This window comes from Rhinopithecus roxellana, chromosome 18, assembly GCF_007565055.1.
Source record: "Rhinopithecus roxellana isolate Shanxi Qingling chromosome 18, ASM756505v1, whole genome shotgun sequence".
Classification (NCBI taxonomy): Eukaryota; Metazoa; Chordata; class Mammalia; order Primates; family Cercopithecidae; genus Rhinopithecus; species Rhinopithecus roxellana.
Window position 1 is genome coordinate 56,920,532 of NC_044566.1, and position 24,768 is coordinate 56,945,299.

Here is a 24,768-nt window from a genome sequence, read left to right on the forward strand (position 1 = left end):
AAAGACTGCTTTAGGCTTCTGAGAAATACATTCCTTCCTAAAACAGAGAAGCTTGAAGAGAAATCTTTTGTGTCTTTTTCCTACTGTAATGCAGTTGTGTGAAGATGTAGTAGCTGGAGAAGCAGTGGTGATTTTGTGACTACAAAGCTAATAGAGTTCTGACATCACTGAACCTCTGAACCAATACCGGCAGCATCTTAACTCCAGATCTTTTATATTAAACACACACACACCCCAAAATACCCCTATTGTTTAAGTCATTTTTAGTCAGGTATTCAGTTATTTGGAGCCAAAAACAGACAAACTGATATCAGCAATATGAATAACTACTGATTACGTTTTCTACTTACATTAGTATCTTTTAATAATATAAGATTTCAAAATGATTCTTCTAAAATACCAAGATGAAAATCTAGGAAATGTGGTTACCAGTATACCGTAATTAATGACTATTACACTTAATAAACTCTAAGGGTTTTATTGCTTTAATGAAGAAGCATTTATATATGGCATTTATAAAAACATTTATATGCCATTACATAGCAATTAATCATTTATGATCTTGAGGCTTTTGCTATGTTTCCTGTAAGATTTTAATAAGCAAGAATGTCTTAACTATATGCTAGCTATGATATGCAATCAAGTTTTTTACTTTCTTATTTATATGTATTAAATAAAAATCTGCCCTAACCATTCTGTCATTCTCAAAATAGCTATTTTCATAATCTCTATCCCTACGAATAACTTTCAGAGAAAGAAAATTCTTTGGTCTCTGAAATAATTATAATGTTATAACCACATTTACATTGCTGTAATATTGAGATTGAAATATGTTAACAAGCCATAGATGATATGTAATATGATATAATTACCTGGCTTGTGGCAAACCATAGCTGGTCCCTACTCCAACCCGAGGCAAGCTATAGACAACTTTTTTTACTGTTGCTTGATCAGGGAAATTAAACATAACTGAGGCTGTGGTAAGAAGAAAAAAACAGGGTTTAGAAAACCACAGGAAAGTTAGCCATCAATTTTACAAGTCATCTTCAAGTGCCTATCATGATTTATTTGTAAAGGTAATGAATCTTCATGAAAAATCAGCTTTCAGTATAACCTTATCCATGAGAAACCTAGGGTTCACATTTCAAACAAATTCATTCTTTTTTATTTTTTAAAAAGAATTTATGTTTGTTTAAGCTAGAGCATATCAGAAATACAGTGGGAAAAATCAAGACATTATCATACCATGTAAATGAATAATAAGTAAATATGAGCACATTTTCTTTCAAATATTTAAGGGGACTTACTTCGGTTTGCCATAAATACTTCCAAAGCAGTGTTTTGTAGAAGGTAACGTCTTGAAAATACAGCTCGTATCTCGCTGAACATCCATTTTCCGTGAAGTCCCTCAGTGTACGCAAGAACCTAAAATAAACAGTTTAAAGGGAAGTGTCAATCAATAAAATATGGATTTAAGATCTTCTCTGACAGTATCTTAGTAAAAGTCAGAAAACTAGAAATGAATTCACTGTCTGTCACAACACTGTCAATAATTTGATACTGTGTATTTGCAAAATTTCTGCCTTTCTAAATTGTCTCAGTTGGGTCTTGAGGAAAAGAAGGAGTAGAAAAACATATTCAAGGAGACTCTGTGACTTAAAACGGAAAATATATGATCGCTTTTGGGTCTTGTATATAATTAATTGGACCAGGTGACCACCTGTGAGACATATATTGTTGGTTCTTTCCAATATCCTTTCTCCCCTTTCTTCCTTGCTTAATGGAAGCCCAGCTACCCGCAAAGTGTCCATATGGTCCACCCTAGGCAAAGGATCATGATTGGTTTAATCCAGGGGTCAGCAAACTTTTCTGTAAAAGGCCAGAGAGTAAATATATTCAGTCTTTGCAGGTTATATGGTCTCAGTTGCAACTACTCAGTTTTGCCATTGTAACATGAAAGGAGCCATAGACAATGTGTAAATAAAGGGGTATGGAGGTGTTCCAACAAAATTTTACTTACAAGTATGAGCTGAATTTGGCCCCCAGGACAGAGTTTCGCTGACCCATGGTCTAAGCCAATCATGACAATGTTATTCCCTGCTTCCCCACATCCCCTTGTAACTTTGTGGAAGGACATTAGGCCAAGCACTGGTTAATGAGATCAAAACCAAAAGCAGTTGAGGATGTCTGAGAAAAGCTGATGAAATGAGTCACAGGTAGCTGGCATACCACTTTGCCCTTCCTGCTTGAATGGAGATGTGATAGCTCAAACTGTAGCAGCAATTGTGTAACTATGAGAGGAAGGCCAAGGTTGGCTCTAATACTGAGCTACTGAAACAATCACAGCAACTATCCATATCTGGACTTCTGGTTACCATGTATATAATCTATATTTAATTAAGCTACTGTCCTCAAATCTACAACAAGCACATTCCTTCCTGATACACCAATGTGTATTAACAATTCATAGGGACGTTTTTGCTTGCTTTGGTATACTCTACTGCACTTATATTTGCTTTGGTGGAAATGAAAACAGTTACTGAGTTTTACATATATTATATTCATTTTACATACATTATATTCATATATACATTTGAAAAGTTATGAAGTTTCTTTTTACATTTCCTTTCTCTAGGAAATATAATAAAATATATAAGTGTGTAATATTTTGGTCTTTATTTTTCAAAAATCCCATTTTGTAACCCTTAATCCAGTTTTTGTCTTTCTCTAGACATTGAAAGGTTTTCAGAGGCAGTCAGATGTCTATTTAAATCCTGAAACATTTTGGAGCCATTCAGACTCCTACTTAACTCTCAGCTCTGCTATTTACCAACTACAGTATTTTGAAAAACAATTATTTGACTCCATCCGGTTTTCGTCATCTGAAAAACAGTGATAGTGATACCTGGAAATGGTTAGTTTAATCAGAGACAAAGAATATACAGTATATGACCCTGGCTATTAAGTTCCACTGATGAATTGATACCTCCTTGTTGTTGAGCATCAGGTGACAATTGGTTTTTGGTTTCTAAATGCAAAACTTCCTCTTGTACATTTCACAAAAGGGTTATAGTGATTTGTCACAATTTATACTTATACATTGTTAGTTGGCTATAATGGTTTCCATATTTGATTTTCATAGACCAGTATGATTTTTAAAAAGGAAAGGGATAGTGACACAGGATTAACTTTTTTTTTTTTGTCAAGTAGGAAACATTTTAAGACAAAACAGTCACAACAACAAAATCTATATTCAACTATAATCATTATTTCACTAAGGTACTAAAAATATTATGGCCATTTGAAAACCCAAACAGTAAAGTGAATATAATATCAGAAAAAATGATAGGTCTTCCCATGAAAGTTGTGTTGGCACCCATATACCAACAGCGTTATGTCAGAAAGATACCTGTATCTATATTTCTAGGTCCAGATATATTGATATCTCACATGTGTATATACACACATAGTCATAGTTTGACCTATTTTTTTCCTTCTGGAGCTATGGTGTAATGACAATTTGACCAAGCTTTTCTTTCCATTAAGCATGTTATCAGTTTTTATGTTAGTTATAGCAAGCAGGTAGCTCCAAAAAGTATGTTACTTTGATTCCTTAATTGCATCATTAAAACTGTATTTTATAAACTGTGCCAATTATTCATTTATGGCCTTCCATGTGCAAATTCACCCTTAATTCCTCGCTCTGTGAAAATGAACCTGTGTCCTTAAAATATTTTTCCTTTGCTACCTGGCATAGCATTAAACTTTGTCAGGAAAGGGCACTGAAGAGACCGCACAGGAGGAAGGGTTTTTTTCTTCTCTGTTCTGGTGTGCTCACTTGGCAGGCGCCTGTTCTCCAGCACTTGGCTCCTGGGACGCATGATGCTCCCAGCACCCAGTGACCAGCAGTTTCCTCAGTACTTCCCTCACCCTGAGCCGTTTTGTAGCAGAGTGTTTCTGTTGGGACACCTCCCATAAATGGCTTCATCAATTCCCTTTTTTTTCACTTTTGAGACAGGGTCTCACTCTGTTACTCAGACTGGAGTTCAGTGGCACGATCTTGGCTCACTGAAATCTCCACCTCCTGGGTTCAAGCAATTCTCCTGCCTCAGCCTCTTAAGTAGGTAGAATTACAGGCATGCGCCACTACCGCTCGGCTTATTTTTGTACTTTTAGTAGAGATGGGGTTTCACACCATGTTGGCCAGGCTGGTGTCGAACTCCTGACCTCAAATGATCCACCTGACTCGGCCTCCCAAAGTGCTGGGATTACAGGTGTGAGCCACCATGCCTAGACAATATTCTTTAGAGTTATCTTTATTTCTTACTAGCCAGTCCCTTGTTACTCAGTCTCCTGGCATAACTTATATTCTAATTATATTACACTTTTCCTGTCTAAATTGCACTCTGATGCCTCTCCCCTGACTGGATCCCAGCTAATACACAAATTCAGTTTTCCTATCACCATTCTCTTAGCTACAGCCTGGGACCATAATGGTCCTAGGGACCCTCTGCAGCAAGAAAAAGGGCACCTAAGATCAGTAAAGCTTAAACACAAAGAGGACAGGGAGAGAGAACAAAATTAAAAGAAAATGATTTTGCTAGTAGCTTCTAAATGGCTTAGGAAGCAAACTCTGAAAGACAGATCCAAAGGTCCAAAGCTATTTTGAACAATGGCAGCATCATTTAAATAAGTGTACAGCCCTTACCAAAGGGGACATGGGAAGAAAAATTATTTTTATATATGCTCTTATATGCTTTTCAAAAAATCTGCCTAATTACTTTACAATAACCCATGTTATATTTAAGCATCTGAAATCCTAAAAGGGCTGATGAAAGACGATGTTCTGAGCTAGACATAATTCCCTGCTAGGAAAACCCAATAGAGCCTAGGGCCATTTTCTTTTCTTTTCTTTTTTTTATAGCAAACCACCTCCTGCTTTCCCTGCTTGTTTCCTTCAAGATTGATCACGGAATAAGATTATCCTAAATTTTTTTTATTTAAAAAGAGTTTCGTTCCATAATACATTTTTATTTAAAACATTTTTAGATCTACTCCTCTCAGCTGCCTTTTCTGACATGCAATTTAAGAGTTATCATGTAACTCTCTCTCTCTTTTTTTTTTTTTTTTGTGATGGAGTCTCATTCTGTTGGCCATGCTGGAGTGCAATGATGCCATCTCCTCTCATGCAACTTCCGCCTCCCAGGTTCAAGCGATTCTCCCACCTCAGCCTTCTGAGTAGCTGAAACTACAGGCGCGCGCCAACACAACCAGCTAATTTTTGTATTTTTAGTAGAGATGAGGTTTTGCCACATTGGCCAGGATGGTCTTGAATGCCTGACCTCAAGCGATCCGCCCACCTTGGCCTCCCAAAGTGGTGGGATTACAGGCGTGAGCCACAACACCCAGCCTATCTTATCACTGTTTTAATTCTGCACATGAAAATGATTAATTTTCTTCTTTGTTTTTCATCTGTCCCCTCCCTGTGACATGGAATACAGAAGAGGACTCTCATCTGTCCTATTTACTGTTCGATACGCAGTGCCTAAAACAGTGTCTGGCACATAAGTGCTCCATATACATTTGTTTGTTTAATAAATCACAATGGGAAAGTGATAGAAATAGTACATATGGGGAAGGTTCTAAAGAAATCATATGAAGTGCATGCGTTTTTGACTCCTTTGTTAAAGCAGAAGAAGCTCTCTCCAATGTGGCCTTCAGACTTCTCATGTTTATGTCCTAATGATATAGTCCACCAAACACCCCTGCTGACTTTGATCAAGAACCAAAACAATAATCTAAATACAGCTGGTTTCTCTTTTTTAGTAGTTTAATTTGCACTACCATAGAACTTTCGACTGGGTTAGATCCCATTCTGAGAAGACACTACCTTTACAAAAAAGGATTCCTCGACTCCGGAGGAGTTATGGAAGGACTTTAGGCTAAGCAATTTTGACTTGATATTATGGACTTATGTCTCTCACATGGGAAAATGTATACTAAGGTATGTCATTTGGAACCCCTTCTTGAGCATCAATTTTGTTTCTGGTAAGCAATTTAAAACATTTTTGTAGTAACATTAGCACAGGCTGGAAAATAATGCAAAAACAAATGAATTGTTAAGATAAAACACTGGTACTCAGATAAATGTGATTACTGTGGCTTTCTTGGACTATATCCCAAGGCTCCATTACCCTGTTCTGCTCACAGGCACTGGGAAAGTCCTGAAGCTTAGCAGGAAGGTGGCAGAGTGAGATTTGAGGTACAGCACTAGGAAAGCATGTGGTGGGTAGAGTGGAATGCTGTGGGATGAGGGCAGAATGACTGGAGGGGATGCTACTTCAGGCAAATGATGAGTTAATCAATCTGTATACATCTCATAAATGTAAAGGAATATCAATCACAGTCAATTAAATACTGAGTTTATGGTACATTTCTATAGAAATCTGGGCATCAAGCCCAGGTCTGAAGTATGGCCTGATACTATAAAATTGTCTTTTTTATTTATACCTTTACTGGTTACATAATTTTCTGTAAGTTTAAGGACATTCTATAATAATTCTTTCAGTTTGTTTTTTATTATAGTCCAAGATATTCTTCTAAGTCATTTAAGTACTTTCATGTATACTTGAGGTTTATGGTTTTGTTTTCTTTTTTTTTTTTTTTTTTTGAGACGGAGTTTCGCTCTGTCGCCCGGGCTGGAGTGCAGTGGCCGGATCTCAGCTCACTGCAAGCTCCGCCTCCCGGGTTTACGCCATTCTCCTGCCTCAGCCTCCCGAGTAGCTGGGACTACAGGCGCCCACCACGTCGCCCGGCTAGTTTTTTGTAGTTTTTAGTAGAGACGGGGTTTCACCGTGTTAGCCAGGATGGTCTGGATCTCCTGACCTCGTGATCCGCCCGTCTCGGCCTCCCAAAGTGCTGGGATTACAGGCTTGAGCCACCGCGCCCGGCCTGTTTTCTTTCTTAAGCCAAGTTTCCCATATCATCTAGCTTGTACCTGCCTGTTTCTTCAAATTATTTAATACACAATGAAATCTAATCAACAAATACGATCCCATCCAGTTTCATTTCTGAGAACTGAATAAACGTCATTTTTGATACATCATATAGATCATAAGCATGAATATTAAAGCATCTTGACCCCAAATCTTATGGAACTTTGTGATTTTCTTATGTGACAACTGATACTGAGCTAACTGCTTAAAATCCAAAAGAAGTGAAGGGAGAGAGTTCACGCCAGCCTCATGCCCTGAGGTCTGCCCCTTTCACTTACGAATTTTAGTTCACTTATGAACTAAAGTACATAGAAGGTATATAGAAACTAAGGTACATAGAGACTAATACAATACAAATGTCACAGAAATCCATTGTAAACCACCTACCCAAATATGTGCTTAACACATATTATCTGATGATCACGTTGAAAAATACAAGGCTGCTGTGCACTCATGTGTGTCAGACATGTATATGTTGTCAGAAACATGTAAATGTCAAATCACAGATGAAAAAAGTTTTATCGCCGGGCGCGGTGGCTCAAGCCTGTAATCCCAGCACTTTGGGAGGCCGAGACGGGCGGATCACGAGGTCAGGAGATCGAGACCATCCTGGCTAACACGGTGAAACCCCGTCTCTACTAAAAATACAAAAACTAGCCGGGCGAGGTGGCGGGCGCCTGTAGTCCCAGCTACTCGGGAGGCTGAGGCAGGAGAATGGCGTAAACCCGGGAGGCGGAGCTTGCAGTGAGCTGAGATCTGGCCACTGCACTCCAGTCCGGGCGACAGAGCGAGACTCCGCCTCAAAAAAAAAAAAAAAAAAGAAAAAAGTTTTATCTTTTTTTCTTTTTAAGGAAGCTAAATATTGTGCAACCTAAAAAAGTACTTGTTTAATGATAGCTTTGCTGATCTCAAATCATCTAATGCATATATTAGCACAAGTATTACAATTTTTTTTCTTTGAATACGAAAAAAATCTAAATTTTGTTTCCAGTTGAATTTCCTGTTACAAATTGATGAAAATGCTGCAGAAGGCTGTGCAAACCCTTTCTAGATTTCCTAAGGTTGTCACATTCAATCCACACTTGCAGTTTCAACAGTTTAATTAAAGGGCTTGCTGTGGTGCAATTTAAAGTTACAAATCCCTATTACTTTTACAATTTCATATAAATTTGGAATTTGTGGCAATGGCTCAGGATTATAGCAAATACATTCAAGAAGAATAGTTCAAAAGAAATTTCAGATCTACACTGATCACCCATGCTCTTTTTAAACTGTCAGCTGAATGGAGAGGATCCCAAGGCCCTGAAGGAAAGTCCATCTACAAGGTAGGAGAGGCTTGACTTCCAAAATGACCACTTGGAAGACCATGTCTGACTGATACCTGCTGTGTGGCACATGCGGTGAGGATGTGGGGAGCAGCTACGGAACACTCCCTTCCCACCTGTCACTACACGTCTTGGTGATGCTATCTCCCTACCAAAGACATGGAGAAACGTAAGAGAGTACCGGTTCTCTTTCCATCTCCTTTTTCACATTGCCATTCTACCACTTAAAAAATAAAATAAAAATTGGTATTTCTCTGTGGTGTATTGACTGGGGTATAAGATCTGTTGAGGGGTAGGAGCCTCAAATGGGATGATTCAAAATACCTGATGGAGGCATTGCAAAGTGAATGTTTCCAGTGACTGGACTAAAAAAAATCCTTTTGCAAGTCAGGTGTTTTCCCAATTCTTTACTTTCAAAGAGGAGAAGTTGGATCTAAATGGGCTGTCAATTGAAAGATAGTTAAAAATAACTTCTGACAATAGATCCTTACATGATTTTTAGCACACAACTTGGAAGGAGTAGAAAACATTGAATAACGGCCGGGTGCGGTGGCTCAAGCCTGTAATCCCAGCACTTTGGGAGGCCGAGGTGGGCGGATCACGAGGTCTAGAGACCAAGACCATTCTGGCTAACATTGTGAAACCCCGTCTCTACTAAAAATACAAAAAAAATTAGCCAGGCGTGATGGTGGGCGCCTGTAGTCCCAACTACTCGGGAGGCTGAGGCAGGAGAATGGCGTGAACCCGGGAGGCGGAGCTTGCAGTGAGCTGAGATGGCGCCATTGCACTCCAGCCTGGGCGACAGAGCGAGACTTCGTTTCAAAAATAAAAAGAAAACATTGAATAACATTGTCTATAATACAACTTCGACATCCTATTTACTTATGTGAACAAGATTTTTCAACACCTTTTCTATAAAAAAGAAAGTTATAAGTAGCTCTAATATTGATTCCTGTATTGTTCTAGCAATAAATAATATTCATATGTGCATATGTTAACTATTCATCTCATTAAGAGATGAATTTCTAATATAATTTCAGTTTTTATGCTTAATTATTTTTCAAAGTTCACAATATATGCTGTTGTATGACTGTATGCTAATAATATTTGTAACAATTTATTTCAGAATAAAAATTTTAAATACTTAGAATGTTATGGTCTTAGGAACCTAAAACACTAAAGCTTTAATCAGTAAGTATATACACTTTTTGCAGAGTAGTATAATATAGTGATCAAAAAAGACTCACAAGCACAAATATTTTAGATTAGGTAAATCTGGGGGAAGGAATTGAGAGGAAGTATGAGTTCAAAGAGAGAAATTATATAAAATGTTCATTTAAAAAAACAGCTTATTTGTATATCTTAAAACAGATGATAGTAATCAAATCACTATTCTACTTGATTTATTTTTTTCTACTGGATACATCTGAAAAGTAATATAACAATTTTATTTTCAAATAGTAATACTTAGAACATACTGGATATCACATCTTTTTAAAATATTTAAACTTATGGAAAATTTTAATTGTTAACTTAAACATCTGCAATGTGGTACAAATGTGGTACAGAGCTTTATAAAATTCTTTGACAAAATTGGCGAAAAAAAGTTAGAGAACAACTGCTATAGACGACTCCTACACAATAAAGAAATCTTCAAATATCTGGCAGAAGAGTTTCACTTTAGCTTTTTACTCAATTAATAATGAATACTATCATCAACATAAAAATGTCAAGGGCAGGCACTATAGTTAATAAAATGTAATGTAGACCAAAAGATTGATCAAAGAACCAAATCACTCCATAAAACTTACATGGAAAAGAATTAATCCTGATGAAAACAATTCAGTAATATAAAACTGAAAATGGGAAAAATTGGAAATGGCTTAACTGTGAGGCAAACAAAAATGACCAAGAAATGAAGCTGGAAAAATGAAGGTTTCCAGAAAATACATCCTCAATGAAAATTAAACAATGCTGCTATAACGGCCATTATAAACACAGCTATTATAAACACAGCCATTATTGGTACATGGACATATGGGTATACAGTGGGGGGGTCAAAACATCCTATGGTTGGGGGAAATATAGGCAGCCCATCCATGGGAACTTTTGATTTAATAATCTTGATTTTTTTTCTCTAATTCATAAATTTATGGACCTGCTTATCTTAGACTTAAGGCTTCCCCTGGGTCTGCCTCTCTTACTAGCTGTGAGACCTCAGGCAAGTTCGTTAATTTTTGATGTTTTGGTTTTCTTATCTAAAGATGGGGGAAAATAATAGTACCTAACTTCACGGGGTCATTGTGAGATTGAATGAGATATTAACAGTTCTTTTCAAAAAATGCTCCGCACAGCGCCTGGCACACAGGAAATGCTTAACAAATGTTAGCCTACTACTGCAATTACTCCCTACCTTTTTGTGCATGTGTACAGACACACACACATACATACACACACACACACACACACACACACACACCCCATGCAGACCTCTGGTTCTAATCTTTGTTGATGACATCACCAAAACAGATGTAGAAAATCTGGACCACAGCATATAACCTTTTACTTAACTAAAAGCCACATTTATTGTTTCTTTAGTGGTAGTTTGTGTCCTAGACATTACTGGAATCATAGTACTCAACTCTTAACTACAAAGCCCAGCTATTTGGGACACGAGCTACCAGTCTCATTATTAGTAGTGATAAACTGTAAGAAGGCTTCTTCTTTTATAAACAGCCCATAACTAGGTCATCTCTTTTCTACCAAGTGTTCTCATGGTTTATCAATTTTATTTCTCTTCAATTACTTTCATTTAACAAATATTTATCAGCTGACCATTTTGAACCCATGGTGAACAGGAGAAGCAGAGTCCCTGATTTCTAGGAGTTCACAGTTTGGTGGAAAATCACAAGTAATGGGAAAAGGCAGGGGAGTGGGGAAAAAGGAAGTACCAAGCAGAAAGAACAACACATATGTAAACATGTATGTAAAGATACATAAACACAGTCCTGGGTGGGGGGCAATGGACCCAGACTGTGTGCGCATATATTGTAAGAAGCAGAGAGGTGAAAAATAAAATTAGAACGAAAAGGGTGAGTGGGCAGCAGGATGTGGGGCTAGATCTCATAACTCACATTAGAGTTCGGACTCTGGTTTGAGAATAATGGAGAGTCGCTATAAGATTTTTAACAAAGCAAGAGGTGAGACAATGAAACTGGCACTTTAGAAATGACTGCTGTGGCTGCAAGGTAGACACTATTTGTGCTAGAGAAGTACAATACTGTTCCAGATCTATGTAAATGGTATTTTATATTCATCAGTAAAGAACCAGGAACTACTCAAAAGAGTATTATTTGTATTTCTCCAATAGCATCTCTTACATTGTGGCAGGTCCTTTTAAATTGATCTATCTTATTACATACATCCTCTAAAAAATGAACTTAATGAGGATAGAGACTAAGTTGTATTTTATTTTTGTATTCCTTATAGAACTTGCACAGAGAAGGAACTCAATTTTTGTTGAGTAAAATATTTTAAAATTTAATTTACAGACAAACTGAGTTGCAGCTGGAGTCCTCTGTGTCTACTTCATCTTCAAACACATACTCTTAAATCATGGTAAAACTCTCAAAACTAAAAATGATACTGGCACAGTTGCTTCATTTTTGTCCTACTCATGAATGTTCTCATGTGTAAATATTGTATCTTTGGCTGTGTTTCCTCATTTTCTCAAATTTGGCATACTCTAAAATCTTTCATTTTTCTCTCTGCTATTATTTTACAAAAGGATGAGTTGGGAAGACCAGAACTCTATACTACTGAAAATAAATGAATTTCTAGTTTCCAGTATTTCTTTTCATTTCTATACTGAAAACATTAACTTCTCTTTGTATTATTCTGCATACTGCTAATTTTTAAACTAGTTATATTTATATGTCTTCTCTCTATAGACTTATTTATTTTCTTCTATTTCAGATCATTTGGAGTTCTGGGTTAGAGGTTTTTGTTTTAACTAATTTTGTAATAGGGTCTGATTTTACAAATATTATGAATTGTCAAGACACATTATTTTCTCTTTTTAAAGATATTTAATATTACAATTTTAGATACAGCCCGAATGAAACAAGATCACAGGGTAGAGTTGCAGTAATCATTGTTGCAATAGTCAGATATGACTTAATTAAAAACATTTTTTTCTCTAGTTAACATTTCTTTATGTTAACCTGAAGAAAACTACATATATTACAAATACTAGTGCATTTTTAAATTTTAATCCATTACAGCTTTGAACATTTTAAGAAAATCTGCATCGTAATGTCATGGAAATCAAAATCATAGTACAATGTATGCATATGAAGCATATATACTATGGTACGTAGTAGGTATTTTAAAAGTGGCAAATGTTACTATTAATAGTAGTATAAAATCCTCTGTTTAGCAAAAATGTGCATTCTTCCTGGCTCTTAAATTCTAACCATCCTGAACACCTCTCAGCTCCCCAGTGTGCCATGTTCTGTCACACTCCTGTGCCCCTGCAAATGATATTTCTTCTGACTGGCAGATCCCTTCTGATTTTGTTCTTCTGATTAACTTCTACTAATGATTAAGCCAGAAGACCCTGCTGCTCCTACTGGGAACCCTGTACCCACCTTTTTATAATGTTTACCAAACTATAATTGTTGGTTGACTTCTTGGTGTCTCCCACTAACCTACTGACTCACTGAGGGCAGGAATTCTGTGTATCTTTGCATTCTTCATACTTAGCACAGAGCCTAGCACATAGCAGTGATTTAATACACTACTGAATTATGAATACTTTTCTTGATTTTTATTTAGTAATAAACGTGCAGAAAAGTTATTAATCTACATGGTCTATAATGATTAAAACCAGCCATATTAAAATATTCCAGAGTGATTTCCAGTTTGTTACGGACTGGACGGAACATGGGTGATGCCCTCTTCGGAAAAGCTCCTTTGTACCATGTTTGTTACCAGTGATGCCACCACCCTGGATTGAATCAGGATGAGTACTAATATTAAAAGTACACGTTGAGCATCTCTAATCTGGAAACACAAAATCCAAAATGTTCAAAAATCAGAAAGCTTTTTGAATGCTAACATGAGGCCACAGGTAGAAACTTCCACGTCCGGCCTCACGTGACAGGTCACAGTCATAACGCAAGTATGCGACGCACTGTTTATTCAGTGACTCACGGTGGTTACTGTACAACGTCTTACCTTCTAATCAAAACCCAGCATGGTAGGTGGAGACTAAAGCCCACGCTGTCTGTTGTTGCTGCTGTTTAACAGCTGATCCGGGTATTCTGAGATGCTGCTGTGCCGCTTAGTTACACTGAACACATTGTTTTTACACGGTGTTAATAGTGCGCCATATTTTTTTACTGTTATGTGCTTATGTATGAATAAGTGTAAGAAAATGATTGCTTATCAGTAGCATATAAATTCAGTTTCAAGAATGATGATGATGCCAAATAACCACAGACTGTCCACATGGGTGGTTGAGGTAGTGACACCTTTGCTTTCTGATATAGTTCCATGCACAAACTTTGTTTCATGCACAAAAGTATTTAAGATATATTGTATACAATTACCTTCAGGCTACATGTATAAGGTATATATGAAACATAAACAAATTTCATTTTCAGACCTGGGTCCCATCCCCAAGATGTCTCATTAGATATATATCCAAAATGTGAAAAAATTCAAAATTTGGAACACTTCTGATCCCAAGCATTTGCGACAAGGGATACTCCACCTGTGGTTATGTAAGCAGGGTAACTACAGTCTGTGGTTATTAAAACCATCAGAGCCATGCTATCATGAATTTAGCTGGCTGGCCCAATCAGAGGATCTCTCTTAAGATATGAATTCAAGATATTCAGAGACAGCCCGAACAGGACAGTGGGAAGAAGCCAGAACACAGCGAGAAAGCAGTCAGCAGAAATCATAAGGCAGCAGGAGTCCTGAGGAAGCAGAGCCAACAACAAAAGAGATGGGATGGGGTTAGTGGTGCACGCAACAGGTCTCCTGCTCCAGATGAATCAGGTTCCACTTTGCCCTTGAGGTCAAGCCATACTGGCCTTCGTTCAGTCCCTTGTTACATACCATGTTGTTGGCTGTCACAGAGCCAATGCACATATTCTTCCCTCTCCGGAAATATCCTCCCCTGTTTGCCAAGTTCACTGCTACTCTTCTTCGAGGTCTCTTTTTGCTTCTAGTTTTTGCGCTGACCTCCCTAGCTAGGTAAAATTACCCTATCTTACACTCTCATAGCACCTATATGAGACAAGTTCTCTTCACAGCACTTACGACAAACATAATTTTGCAAATTCATTGTATAACTTCATTTTTTAATGTAATCTCCTCCACTAGACTATAAGCTTTTTGACCATTTTTTTCTTCTCATTACTGTATCTCTATTACTTAGCACATTGCCTGGCATGTTGTAGAAATTCGGTAAAAAATCTGCTGAATCATTGAATTAATATGGACTCCGATTTCTGATTTTTGTTCTTCTGATTAACTTCTACTAATGATTCAGCTAGGAGACCCTGTATATATACAGTTATTCTGTAGCAGCAGAAGTATAAACAGAGTAATTGGTGCTATGTCAATGGGTGTCTATGATTGAGGGAGACAGAAAAAAGTGGTTTATTGGAGCTGAAAAAAAAATTCCAGTTTTTCAGAAGTCCTAATCAAAATTTACCATTTGTACTTTACTATGCTTTCTTAAAAGAAACTCTACAGTAGACACTACTGCTTACTTATTCGGAAACCATTCCACTCCTCCTACCCCCACCCCAACTCCCTGCCCTGTTTCCCTGATTGACACAACTCTGATCATATTCAGGTATTGACTTCTCTTACATCACTTCCAAGCCAGGACACACTGACCCCGTGGCCAGTTCCAGGGGTATATCAGATTTAGAAAAGTTTCCACATGCTGTGAGGGAGCCAGTGGAAGAGATACTCTCTCATTCCTTTGAATGTTTCTGAGCTTATGTTGATTTTTTTGAAGTGTTGGAGCCACATTGCTATCAGTATAAGAATTAGGACGAACCAAGGATCACTGAGTAAAGACAGGCAATAAACTTGGGGTCTTGACAGCGTCCATGACTAGCTGAATCAGCCTTGGAGACCACCAGAATCCAGGACTGTCTGTCTATCCATCTATCCATCTATCTATCTATCTATCTATCTATCTATCTATCTATCTATCTATCTATAAGCTATTTATCTATTTTTAACAAAGCCAGTTTAGAGTGTCTGTTTTTTTGCAGCTGATGATTTTCTGATATCAAGTGTTATTATCAGACGTTCGTTTCATGTCTCTGTTCTTTAAAGAAGGAAAAAAACATGACCAATACACACATATACAGGAACTCTCTGTATTAGCTGTTCAATTTTCTGTAAACTTGAACTGTTCTAAAAAAGTAAAGTCTATTGGAATTAAAAAAAAAATGCAGATATCAAACATTTCCACACTTTATGTTCTAGAATAACTTCTCCTCCTTGTCTACCTGGTAAATTTCTACGATATATTAAAAACTTACTGCTCATAAAAGCATTTATTCAAAAAATATTGACCATTTATCAAGTATCTTCCAGGTAGGTAGTAGGCTCATCGGGGCCAGAAAGAAAAGATGAATGTGAATTCTTTTTCAGGTTTTAAAGACTTTTCTTTTTCAGTGACAATTAGCAATTGAAAGCTATCATAAAACATGAGTTCAGAGTTTGTGAAGCATATTTTCACTTGAAAACCCGAGTGCCCCTGGGTATTCACAGGTGCTTGCTTCGGGGTCATGAGAATTGATTTTTCTTTGTCTTAAAGCTACAGCTCCCTCAGCATCACCGTCTCCTGAAGAGAAGTGGTAGAATGAAACATAACCTCATGCAGGGAAATTTGCATTTTGGAAGTCCTTTTGATTGGGTCTATTTTAATGTGTATCTACCTAATATAGTATGAATGTTACCCTTGCCACATTCCCTCATCCTACCAGTATGCAGCAATAAATATGTACTTTACTAGCACTTAGTTTTGCAAACTAAAGTAATTTTTTATATATCTGGATGCCATGCTGTAGTAGAAAGAACTTGGACTTGGATGATGACACACAGACTCTAAAGTTTGTGCAACTTCAGGAAAGTTTCCCAGTATACTTGAGACACAATTTCCCTTATATAAAATGGGAACAATTACATCTACTTTGCAGGTTTGCTGTGAGTATTAAATGAAGTAACACAGCAAGCATCAAGTGGAGAGGTGAGCAGAAAGGCTGTGCTACATAGATGTGTTGAACAAATGAATTCACAATCCTCCCCACCCAGACCTTAGTGAACCCTCAGTCAGCAGTGATGGGAGCAGTCTCTGCCTTGACCTCAGCCCTGATCCTTTTCAATGAACTTTATTCTCTGATCCAATCTTGGTTTTGTGTGTCACATTGCTCCAATGAGCTCTGATTATTTCCTGGAATTTGTTTTTATATACTACTTACTACAGTTTTGAGCGTTCTGTTTTCTGCATTTGAGGTTTAACATAAAAAGCAAAACAAAACAAAAAACACCTTACAACACCTTAGTGCTTCAACTACACAATATACCTACTGAATTTCCCATGGTATTTTTGCTTCTGTTGCCAGTTTTCTACAGTAGAAAAATTCTGCATTAGAGGAAAATTAGCTCTTCAAGAAATGCAACTCAGTTTAACTGTAAATAGCCCAGTAAATGCCCCTTGCTGGCAAATGAGTATCTTTCACAAATATCTATAATCGGGTAAAAAGATTATTTAGAGATTACCCGACTGGCAGGCAATGAAAACAGTATTTCCAGGGTTAAATAGAACCTAAAAGTTTCTTCTGCATGTCTGGAATGCCCCAGGATTATTTTTTTCTCTTCTGCTGACTTTTTATTCTTTCTTTGTAAAGCTATTTGAAGCAAAATACTACTTTGCTGAAAATTTGCCTTTTATTTGTTTCATTTGAATATCATGAGCGAGTTCTCTGATCCTAGGCCAAGCCTGTTGGCATAACACATCATTTGTTCATCAAACAAAAATTTAGTCAGCATGTACTAGGATCCAGATACTGTGCTAAGTGATGGGACACATTGTGAACAAGACAAAGACGGCCCCTCCTTTCATGGAGCCCAGCTTTTCTATTTGTGTCTTTATCTGTAAGACTGATAGGATGGTACTATTTTACTGGGTTGTTGAAAGAATTAAATGAGCTACAGTACGTAAAGTTCTTATCTCAGGAGTTTCCACTGTAATTACAGAGGTCACGTGTCTACAGGCAAGGGCTGTCCAGAGCACTCACTGCAGAAAGGATGAACTAGAATGGGGATTTTAACTTGGCTCTCAATAGATGGCAGCTCTAATGAGGAATGTGATGCCATTGAGAGCACTGGAGGAAGGTGGTTGTAAGACTAAAACTGCATTTGCAAAGAGCACTCTGGAAGCAGTACGGAGAATGACTTGGAATGAGGCTAAACTATAAAACTGAATGAAGCTAGTAGGAAGTAGAGGAAGTCTGACTTAAGAGAGTTGCAGCAGGTAGGAAGAGGGAAGGAAGAACAGACAGTTCTGAGACAGATAGGGCTGCAGTGTTTTGTTTTGTTTTGTGCTGAGGTAAAGGTATGAAAAGAGTCTCAAGGGTTTCTGACTCCAGTGGCTAGGGGTTTTCTGCCATTTCCTAGGTTTAGGATTACTGGCAGATTTACAAGTATGGTGAAAAAGATAAGAAGTTCAGTCCAGACTTTAGATATGGCAGTCACTCTGTTTGTTATCACTCATATAAACATGAACTTCCACAAAGAAAATGTGTTAACAATAAAAACGATTAACCTATCTACACCTGACAACTTTAAAGGAATGATAACCAGTGAATAAAATACAAATTAAAATATCTAGTGTTATTAAAGCTTTGCTCTCCACTGATAATATAAATAAACAATATTATTTTCTCCATATATAGAGGTTATTTCTGTGTTTCAGTCAAAACCCCACCTTGATGTGGAATGTTTTCCCTGGTGGTCAGTATAGTGCGTGGCACACAGCAAGTACTCAATGAATGCAGCTGCGTGGAGTGCCAGTGTATGCTTCTCCAATATGCATGTTTAGTAAATAAATAAAAATATATACTAGAGACATCCACATTGGCAAACTAATTTATAAAGGATGCAGCCCTTCTGGTTTAGAATTCTATACAGTAAATAGAGTGTTAATATATGTAGCTAATTATATTATAAGAAATGAGCTAGAATTTGAGGTAACAGAGCAGTTGATTTATGCTAGAGCAGAAAGATTCTTCCTGGGTATGCAGGTAAATTAAAAAAAATTCTTATCCTCAGAACAAATGACACTAATATTTAGGAGGAAATTTCACTGAGGAATGAGAAATTAATCTAGGTTGGAAGCAGTGAGAAAGGGACATATCTAAATGTGTATGTAATTTTCATAATATGCATTATAAATGTTTATGTTAACTAATATGGAAAAATAACATGCACGAGACAAACAATACTATTTAAATAATCCCATCCCACAGACACTGAGAGGGTAACATTTTCCTTTTAAAAAAGCTCAAATAGATAAATCACAGAAAATAGTAAAAATGGCTTTTACTTGACTGAAAACATGCTTAAGTTGATTCACTGTTGGAGAAAGAACATTATATGAAAATACTATATTTTTAATCTATCAGATGGGTAAAAATCCAAAAGTTTGCTAATACTGAGTTTACTGTCAGAAAAACAAGTTCTCACTACATTGCTAGTGGGCTCACAAATAATAAAACATATCAAGAAAATTTTGGCAGCATCTATCCAAATTTTATTTCTATATACCCTTTGACCTGGTGATTTTATTTCTATGAGTTTATGCTGTGCATATACTCCCAGAAAAGCAAGACGAAATATGTACCAGATCACTCACTGCAGCATTGTTTATAATAAGTTATGCACATGACTATTTAGAATAAGAAAGGACATCTCAACAAATTACTAGTGTCTCAGAAATTAGGTTCTATTCTTCTGAGATTTTTTTTTTTTTTTTTTTTTTTGAGATGGAGTCTCACTCTGTCGCCCGGGCTGGAGTGCAGTGGCCGGATCTCAGCTCACTGCAAGCTCCGCCTCCCGGGTTCACGCCATTCTCCTGCCTCAGCCTCCCGAGTAGCTGGGACTACAGGCGCCCGCCACCTCGTCCGGCTAGTTTTTTGTATTTTTTAGTAGAGACGGGGTTTCACAGTGTTAGCCAGGATGGTCTCGATCTCCTGACCTCGTGATCCGCCCATCTCGGCCTCCCAAAGTGCTGGGATTACAGGCTTGAGCCACCGCGTCCGGCCTTTCTGAGATCTTTTAAGGCAACTTAGTAAACTGAAACCACTGTACAATTATTGGCAACTCCCATCATCCCCAAGGCCTGAAGAGTAAGGGGCCCTGATGCTGAAGATTCATTAGCTTTACAGTCAGTCTACTTCTGGTACTAGAAGTATCTAGAATGATGCATAGACTCAAACTAATTTCTAATTATTGTCATATTTTACTTAACTTCTAAACGTGTTTTTTTTTTTAAGGTGCCAATATAGATCAGAAATGTCGAGTATGCCACAAATAGATAATAATTTCCTTAAGTTTATCATACTGTAACTAAGCTTTTTGACTGTACAATCAAAATATTTAATACTTAATTATAATTAACATTGTGATTTGATGTCATTTTTATTATTACTAGAATATTTGATGTATGTTCAACATTATATTTCAAAATATTTAAAAGGCTCTTTGAATATATGTGGAAAAATACCCCTTTACCTTCCCATTAAAAAAAAAAAATAAAGGGTTAATGGTTTCTCTGTTAAGGATTGATATGACTGTATTCAGCTGCTCTGAACCAGCTTTCCCTGAAAGGTACTTTTCATGTGATGAGAAAATGATATTTTAATGCATTTTGAAATAAAAATCATAGCCACTAATAAATGACGATGAATCTAAGCATTAAAATGAAATTCAATGATAAATCGAAGCTAAATACAAACTACACTTCCTTCAACTTTTTAGCTCCAAAATAGGGTCTTACAAAGCTGTATTAAAAAAGGAAGTTTAATATATAATAGCTGACAATTTCAAGCTAATCCCTACTCTACTTTCTATGTCTTTTATGAGCCGCCAAAGCAAAGTCCAACAGACAGCGTAAGATGAATCTCAGGTCCAGTACAAGCTTTTCAAGCCTAATCAAATGGGTGTAAAAACATATATAAAAAGATGAAAGTGCTTTGCTTTTACATATGGCAAAATAAATCAGTGAAAAGCTGAAAAAAGAAGTGAGATGTTCCATAGGGGCAGGTTAAGTCTGATGCTAATGCTTACTTAAAATGGTGACAGTCTGGAGTAGGGAAGCCTTGCTGGGCTGCTTTAATTTCTCCCTGGAATAGCTCTCTCCCAACCTTCTGCAGCACATCAAAGTCTCTGGAGCTCAATTAAAATTGGATTATATTGAAATGCTCTATCTATGGGAACTGTGTGCTCACTAACACTTTTCTCTCAGTAATACTCCAGATGACAGTTGCCCATCCCAATTTAAACAGTTGTCATAGAGATGGGGAACTAAAGCAGTGAAAGCTAACAATACAAAGGAAAGGTAAGGGCTAGAATTTCTGTGAATGAGGAATTCAATTTTTTTCAGCAACACTACTTATTATACCAATGACAAAGCATATGAGATATAAACATTATTATATTTTCTATCTTTACATGTGAAAGGAAATATAGCTAACAGCAGCACTAAGATTATTTAGACAAATATGATCAGATGTGTTCTATGTGGACATGTTCTATCTACTAAAAATTAAGATAAAATGTTTCTCTTAATGGAAAGCAGCTATCAGCAACTATGATAGTAGAGAGACTAAGGCAAGTCTCTAAGGCACAGATGTCAACAGCTACTTTTTAATTACAGGTGCAACCCAGAAGAATAATTTCTTGGCTGAATATTTTTCTTTTCTTTCCAATTCTATATTCTAAAAGTTTGAATTTGGGGTTGAGAATGATAAATCACGACTCTGTAGAAATGTATGTTTCAAATGCACTCCATTTTTGGCAAATCTAGTTAGCCTTAAAGGGGCCCTATCATTGACAAATAAGCATATTTCTAAATTTGAGTTTTGAATTTATTTCTGGTTTTAATTAGCAAGTATTCTACAGTCTTCTGTAATTTCTCTTTCTGACATCAAAGCCTATGAACACAGGCAGAAAACTCTGTCAGCTTCCTAAAAGCTCAAGAATGAAGATAGCTTAAATTTCTGGCAGTTCTAAAGAGCAGTGTATTTGACAGTGTAGACTGTTAGTAATGATCCTATGTTTTCATGCAGATGGCATGTTTCTGGCACCATAAAAACTCTTAACCTTTCTTGTAATTGGCTTATCACAAGTCCCAAGGTTGTTTTTCCTCCATTGTGCAGATCACCATGGAAATAGATTAAGTATTGCTATTTTATGAAGTATTACACTATTGCTTCTTTTAAGCCCTCAGTAACGGTGGTTCTTTTTCTCTTGGGAAGACTATGTTAGGATTTTGAACAAGGCAGAGAGCACAAAGTGCAGGCCAAAGGGGAAGGAAACAAAAATGTGTCAGAAAATCTAAAAACTGCACAGATCAAAATTTGTCACGACAAGGCCCTGGTTTAAACCAACAAGAAGGGCCCCTACAGCTTGGGCTTTGACAAAGCACAGACTTTTTATTTATTTATTTATTTATTTATTTATTTATTTATTTATTTTTTAGCCCAGCTGTAGAAAACACCATCTAATGAACCTGTCTGGGGCGGCTGTCCCCATCCTGTCAGGCATGTCAGGAAATGACAAGCACTGGGGACAGGCCGCCGCCAGTCATAGACAGGCCTGCCAGCTGGAGGGTTCAGCCCCAATCTAATCACACCACCAGAAAATAACTTTCACGCTTGCAGCTTGACAGGATGGACTTGAGGAAAAAAAATTAGGATTGGAAACAATGCTTTTTGTTTCAATTACATATTATTTTTACACAGTAATTACAAAGAATCCATGAACACACGCGATCTATGTTACTTCATATTAATGCAGCCAACTGTAAATGTCATCATTACAGAAAAACAGATATAAAGGTTACTTTGACACTACGAACACAAAGTAAAGAAACATAGACCAGCTCCATCTCTTTCCAAAAGAAGCCTCTTTCCAAAGAGAAGCCTCACATTGGAAATTTAATATTGTTTTCGATTTAGCTTATTGATACTTGAACTCCTTATCTTCACAAACAATCCTGTAGTAAAGATTACCAGGTAGCAGTAGTGCTAATTTTATTTCCCATATTCTAAGGACAAATATGTGTAAAGAGAATAATGGTACAAGATGAGTATTTTCACATGGCAATAACGAATTTCTGCCTTTTGTGATGCTGGGAAAAATGTACCATTATAAATAAATAAAACCCACTGAGGACATGACAACTTGGGCCGTGTCTATATAACTTGACACGAGGGACTAGAGAGTGAAAGGTTGGAATAAAAACCACATTCTAATGAAATAACTTCTGTGAATGAGATGGTTATTTCAACATCATATAGATATATCAGAGTATGACTCTGTTCTATTTGCATGTCTTTCAAAGTAAAGTTATATGTGATATGCATAGGTTGATCGTTTACTATATGCCCACATATAAAATGGTAATTATATAATAAAATGTACTTTCTAGTACACTTTAATGTTTTTCACTAACATTTTCCATAGGGTAACTACTGGCATTGGCACTGAAACCAAGAGAGCCAAGCACAATGCTCTGTGTGTGAGTGTATACAAGTGCACAGCATAGGCTTAAAGTGCTATTTATTTTGATTTCTAAAAATAGACTCCCACTCACGCTTACTTTAAAAGTCATAAATCATGAAATTTAATAGTGGATTGAATATTAATATATTTGCAATACATTCCTGAAAATGTCACTACTGAAAATATGAAGTTAGCATCTAATAACTGCCACTTACTAGCCTGGTTACTTCGGTCGACTTACTTAACCTGTCTGAGCCTTTGTCCTCATTTATAAAATGGTGAAAATCCTGTCTGCCTCAAAGGGTTATTGTGAATCAGACCGTAGATGTAGGGTACCTAGCACAATTCCTAGAACATAGTAAGTACATGTTTAACAAAGTTATTTACTATCATTATTTCACTTAAGGGAATCCAAAGAAGGGTAAACAACTCAAAATTAGACTTACCCTCTATACAATAATATTATACTCACTTTGAATAGCATATGGAGCCGGATACTGCATCTACTGTATGAAGAATAAGTCTTTAATCACATTGAAATCACAATCAGCAAACAGAATGCAGTAACCACCCTTGCTCCCTAGAAAAAGACCACGAGTTCCTTAATGAACATAAGATAGGATTTAGTTTTTCTCTCTTAAGACAATGGAGGTGAAGTGGCAATGCATTTAAAATTTCATGTTTTCTTATATAAAATATGTATTTCTAGTGTATAACGATTCTGAGCCTTAATGTATAATTTTGTCGTTAGTCTGCTCAGTACTGCTTTGGTACTGCATTATTTAATTCATTTCAGGCATGTAAAAGCAAGAAGAGCTGTGGCCTACTGACCCCAATTTTCACTTAAAGAAACAAATTTCCTTTTGCAAACTAAGACAATTTTTCTCCTGTCAACCTTGTTTTAAAATATTAACCTTATTCCCAATACAGTAAATATTCATATTTGTTATCCAAATTTGCCTACAATTGTAGCTTTTATCAAGTTGTGGAATTGCTTCTGGTTCTTAATTTATCTATCTAAAAGAAATAACTGAAAATCCATATTTTCAATGAGCAATCTTTCTTACAGTGTAAATGCACTTAAGAGAATTCCTTCTTTATTTCTGTTTGGCATCAACTAACATGCAGAAAGAGAACAAAAAAAGACAAACAGTTTGATTACACATTTTCTTGATGATGACTAAATTCAGTGTTTCTGAAAATCTATGTGAGTGGCCTGGCCCTTCTATTAAACGTCATCATAATGGATGTACTTATTCTTGGGGTAAAATTGTTGCATATAGGAAAAACTGAAAATTGAGTAGGAAGCCTAAATTGAACATGATCATATTAGGATGATGCATCCATATAATAATGTGGAGTTTCTAGGGAAAGAGGGAACAGAATGGAACCATTGTGGGGTAAAACTTGTGTATTATCTTTTGTTTGTTTTTTAAGACAGGGTCTTGCTTTGTCACCCAGGCTGTAGTGCAATGGCATGATCTCAGCTCACTGCAACCTTCACCTCCCAGTGATGGCAGAGGCAGCCTGACTAGTACAGCCACTGGGAAGACTCCAGCTGATGCGCGGGAGGTGCGGATGAGGTTGTGTGTTCGGCAGTGCAGCAGGAGCCAGGAACAGGTTGG

The 24,768-nt window shown here is 36.8% G+C and overlaps 1 protein-coding gene across 4 annotated transcripts in view; it reads right to left on the reverse strand.

Annotated features, from left to right (window-relative positions):
* The window catches only part of NBEA (neurobeachin), a 774,301-nt gene that overhangs the window by 134,066 nt on the left and 615,467 nt on the right, over positions 1–24,768 (reverse strand). For all 4 annotated transcript variants that reach the window (XM_030922219.1, XM_030922217.1, XM_030922221.1 and 1 more), the window contains exons 42-43: positions 1,308–1,425; positions 873–975 (exon numbers count right to left, since the gene is read on the reverse strand). In XM_030922219.1, the coding sequence (XP_030778079.1) occupies positions 873–975; positions 1,308–1,425 (221 nt within the window). The remainder of the gene's footprint in view (positions 1–872; positions 976–1,307; positions 1,426–24,768) is intronic.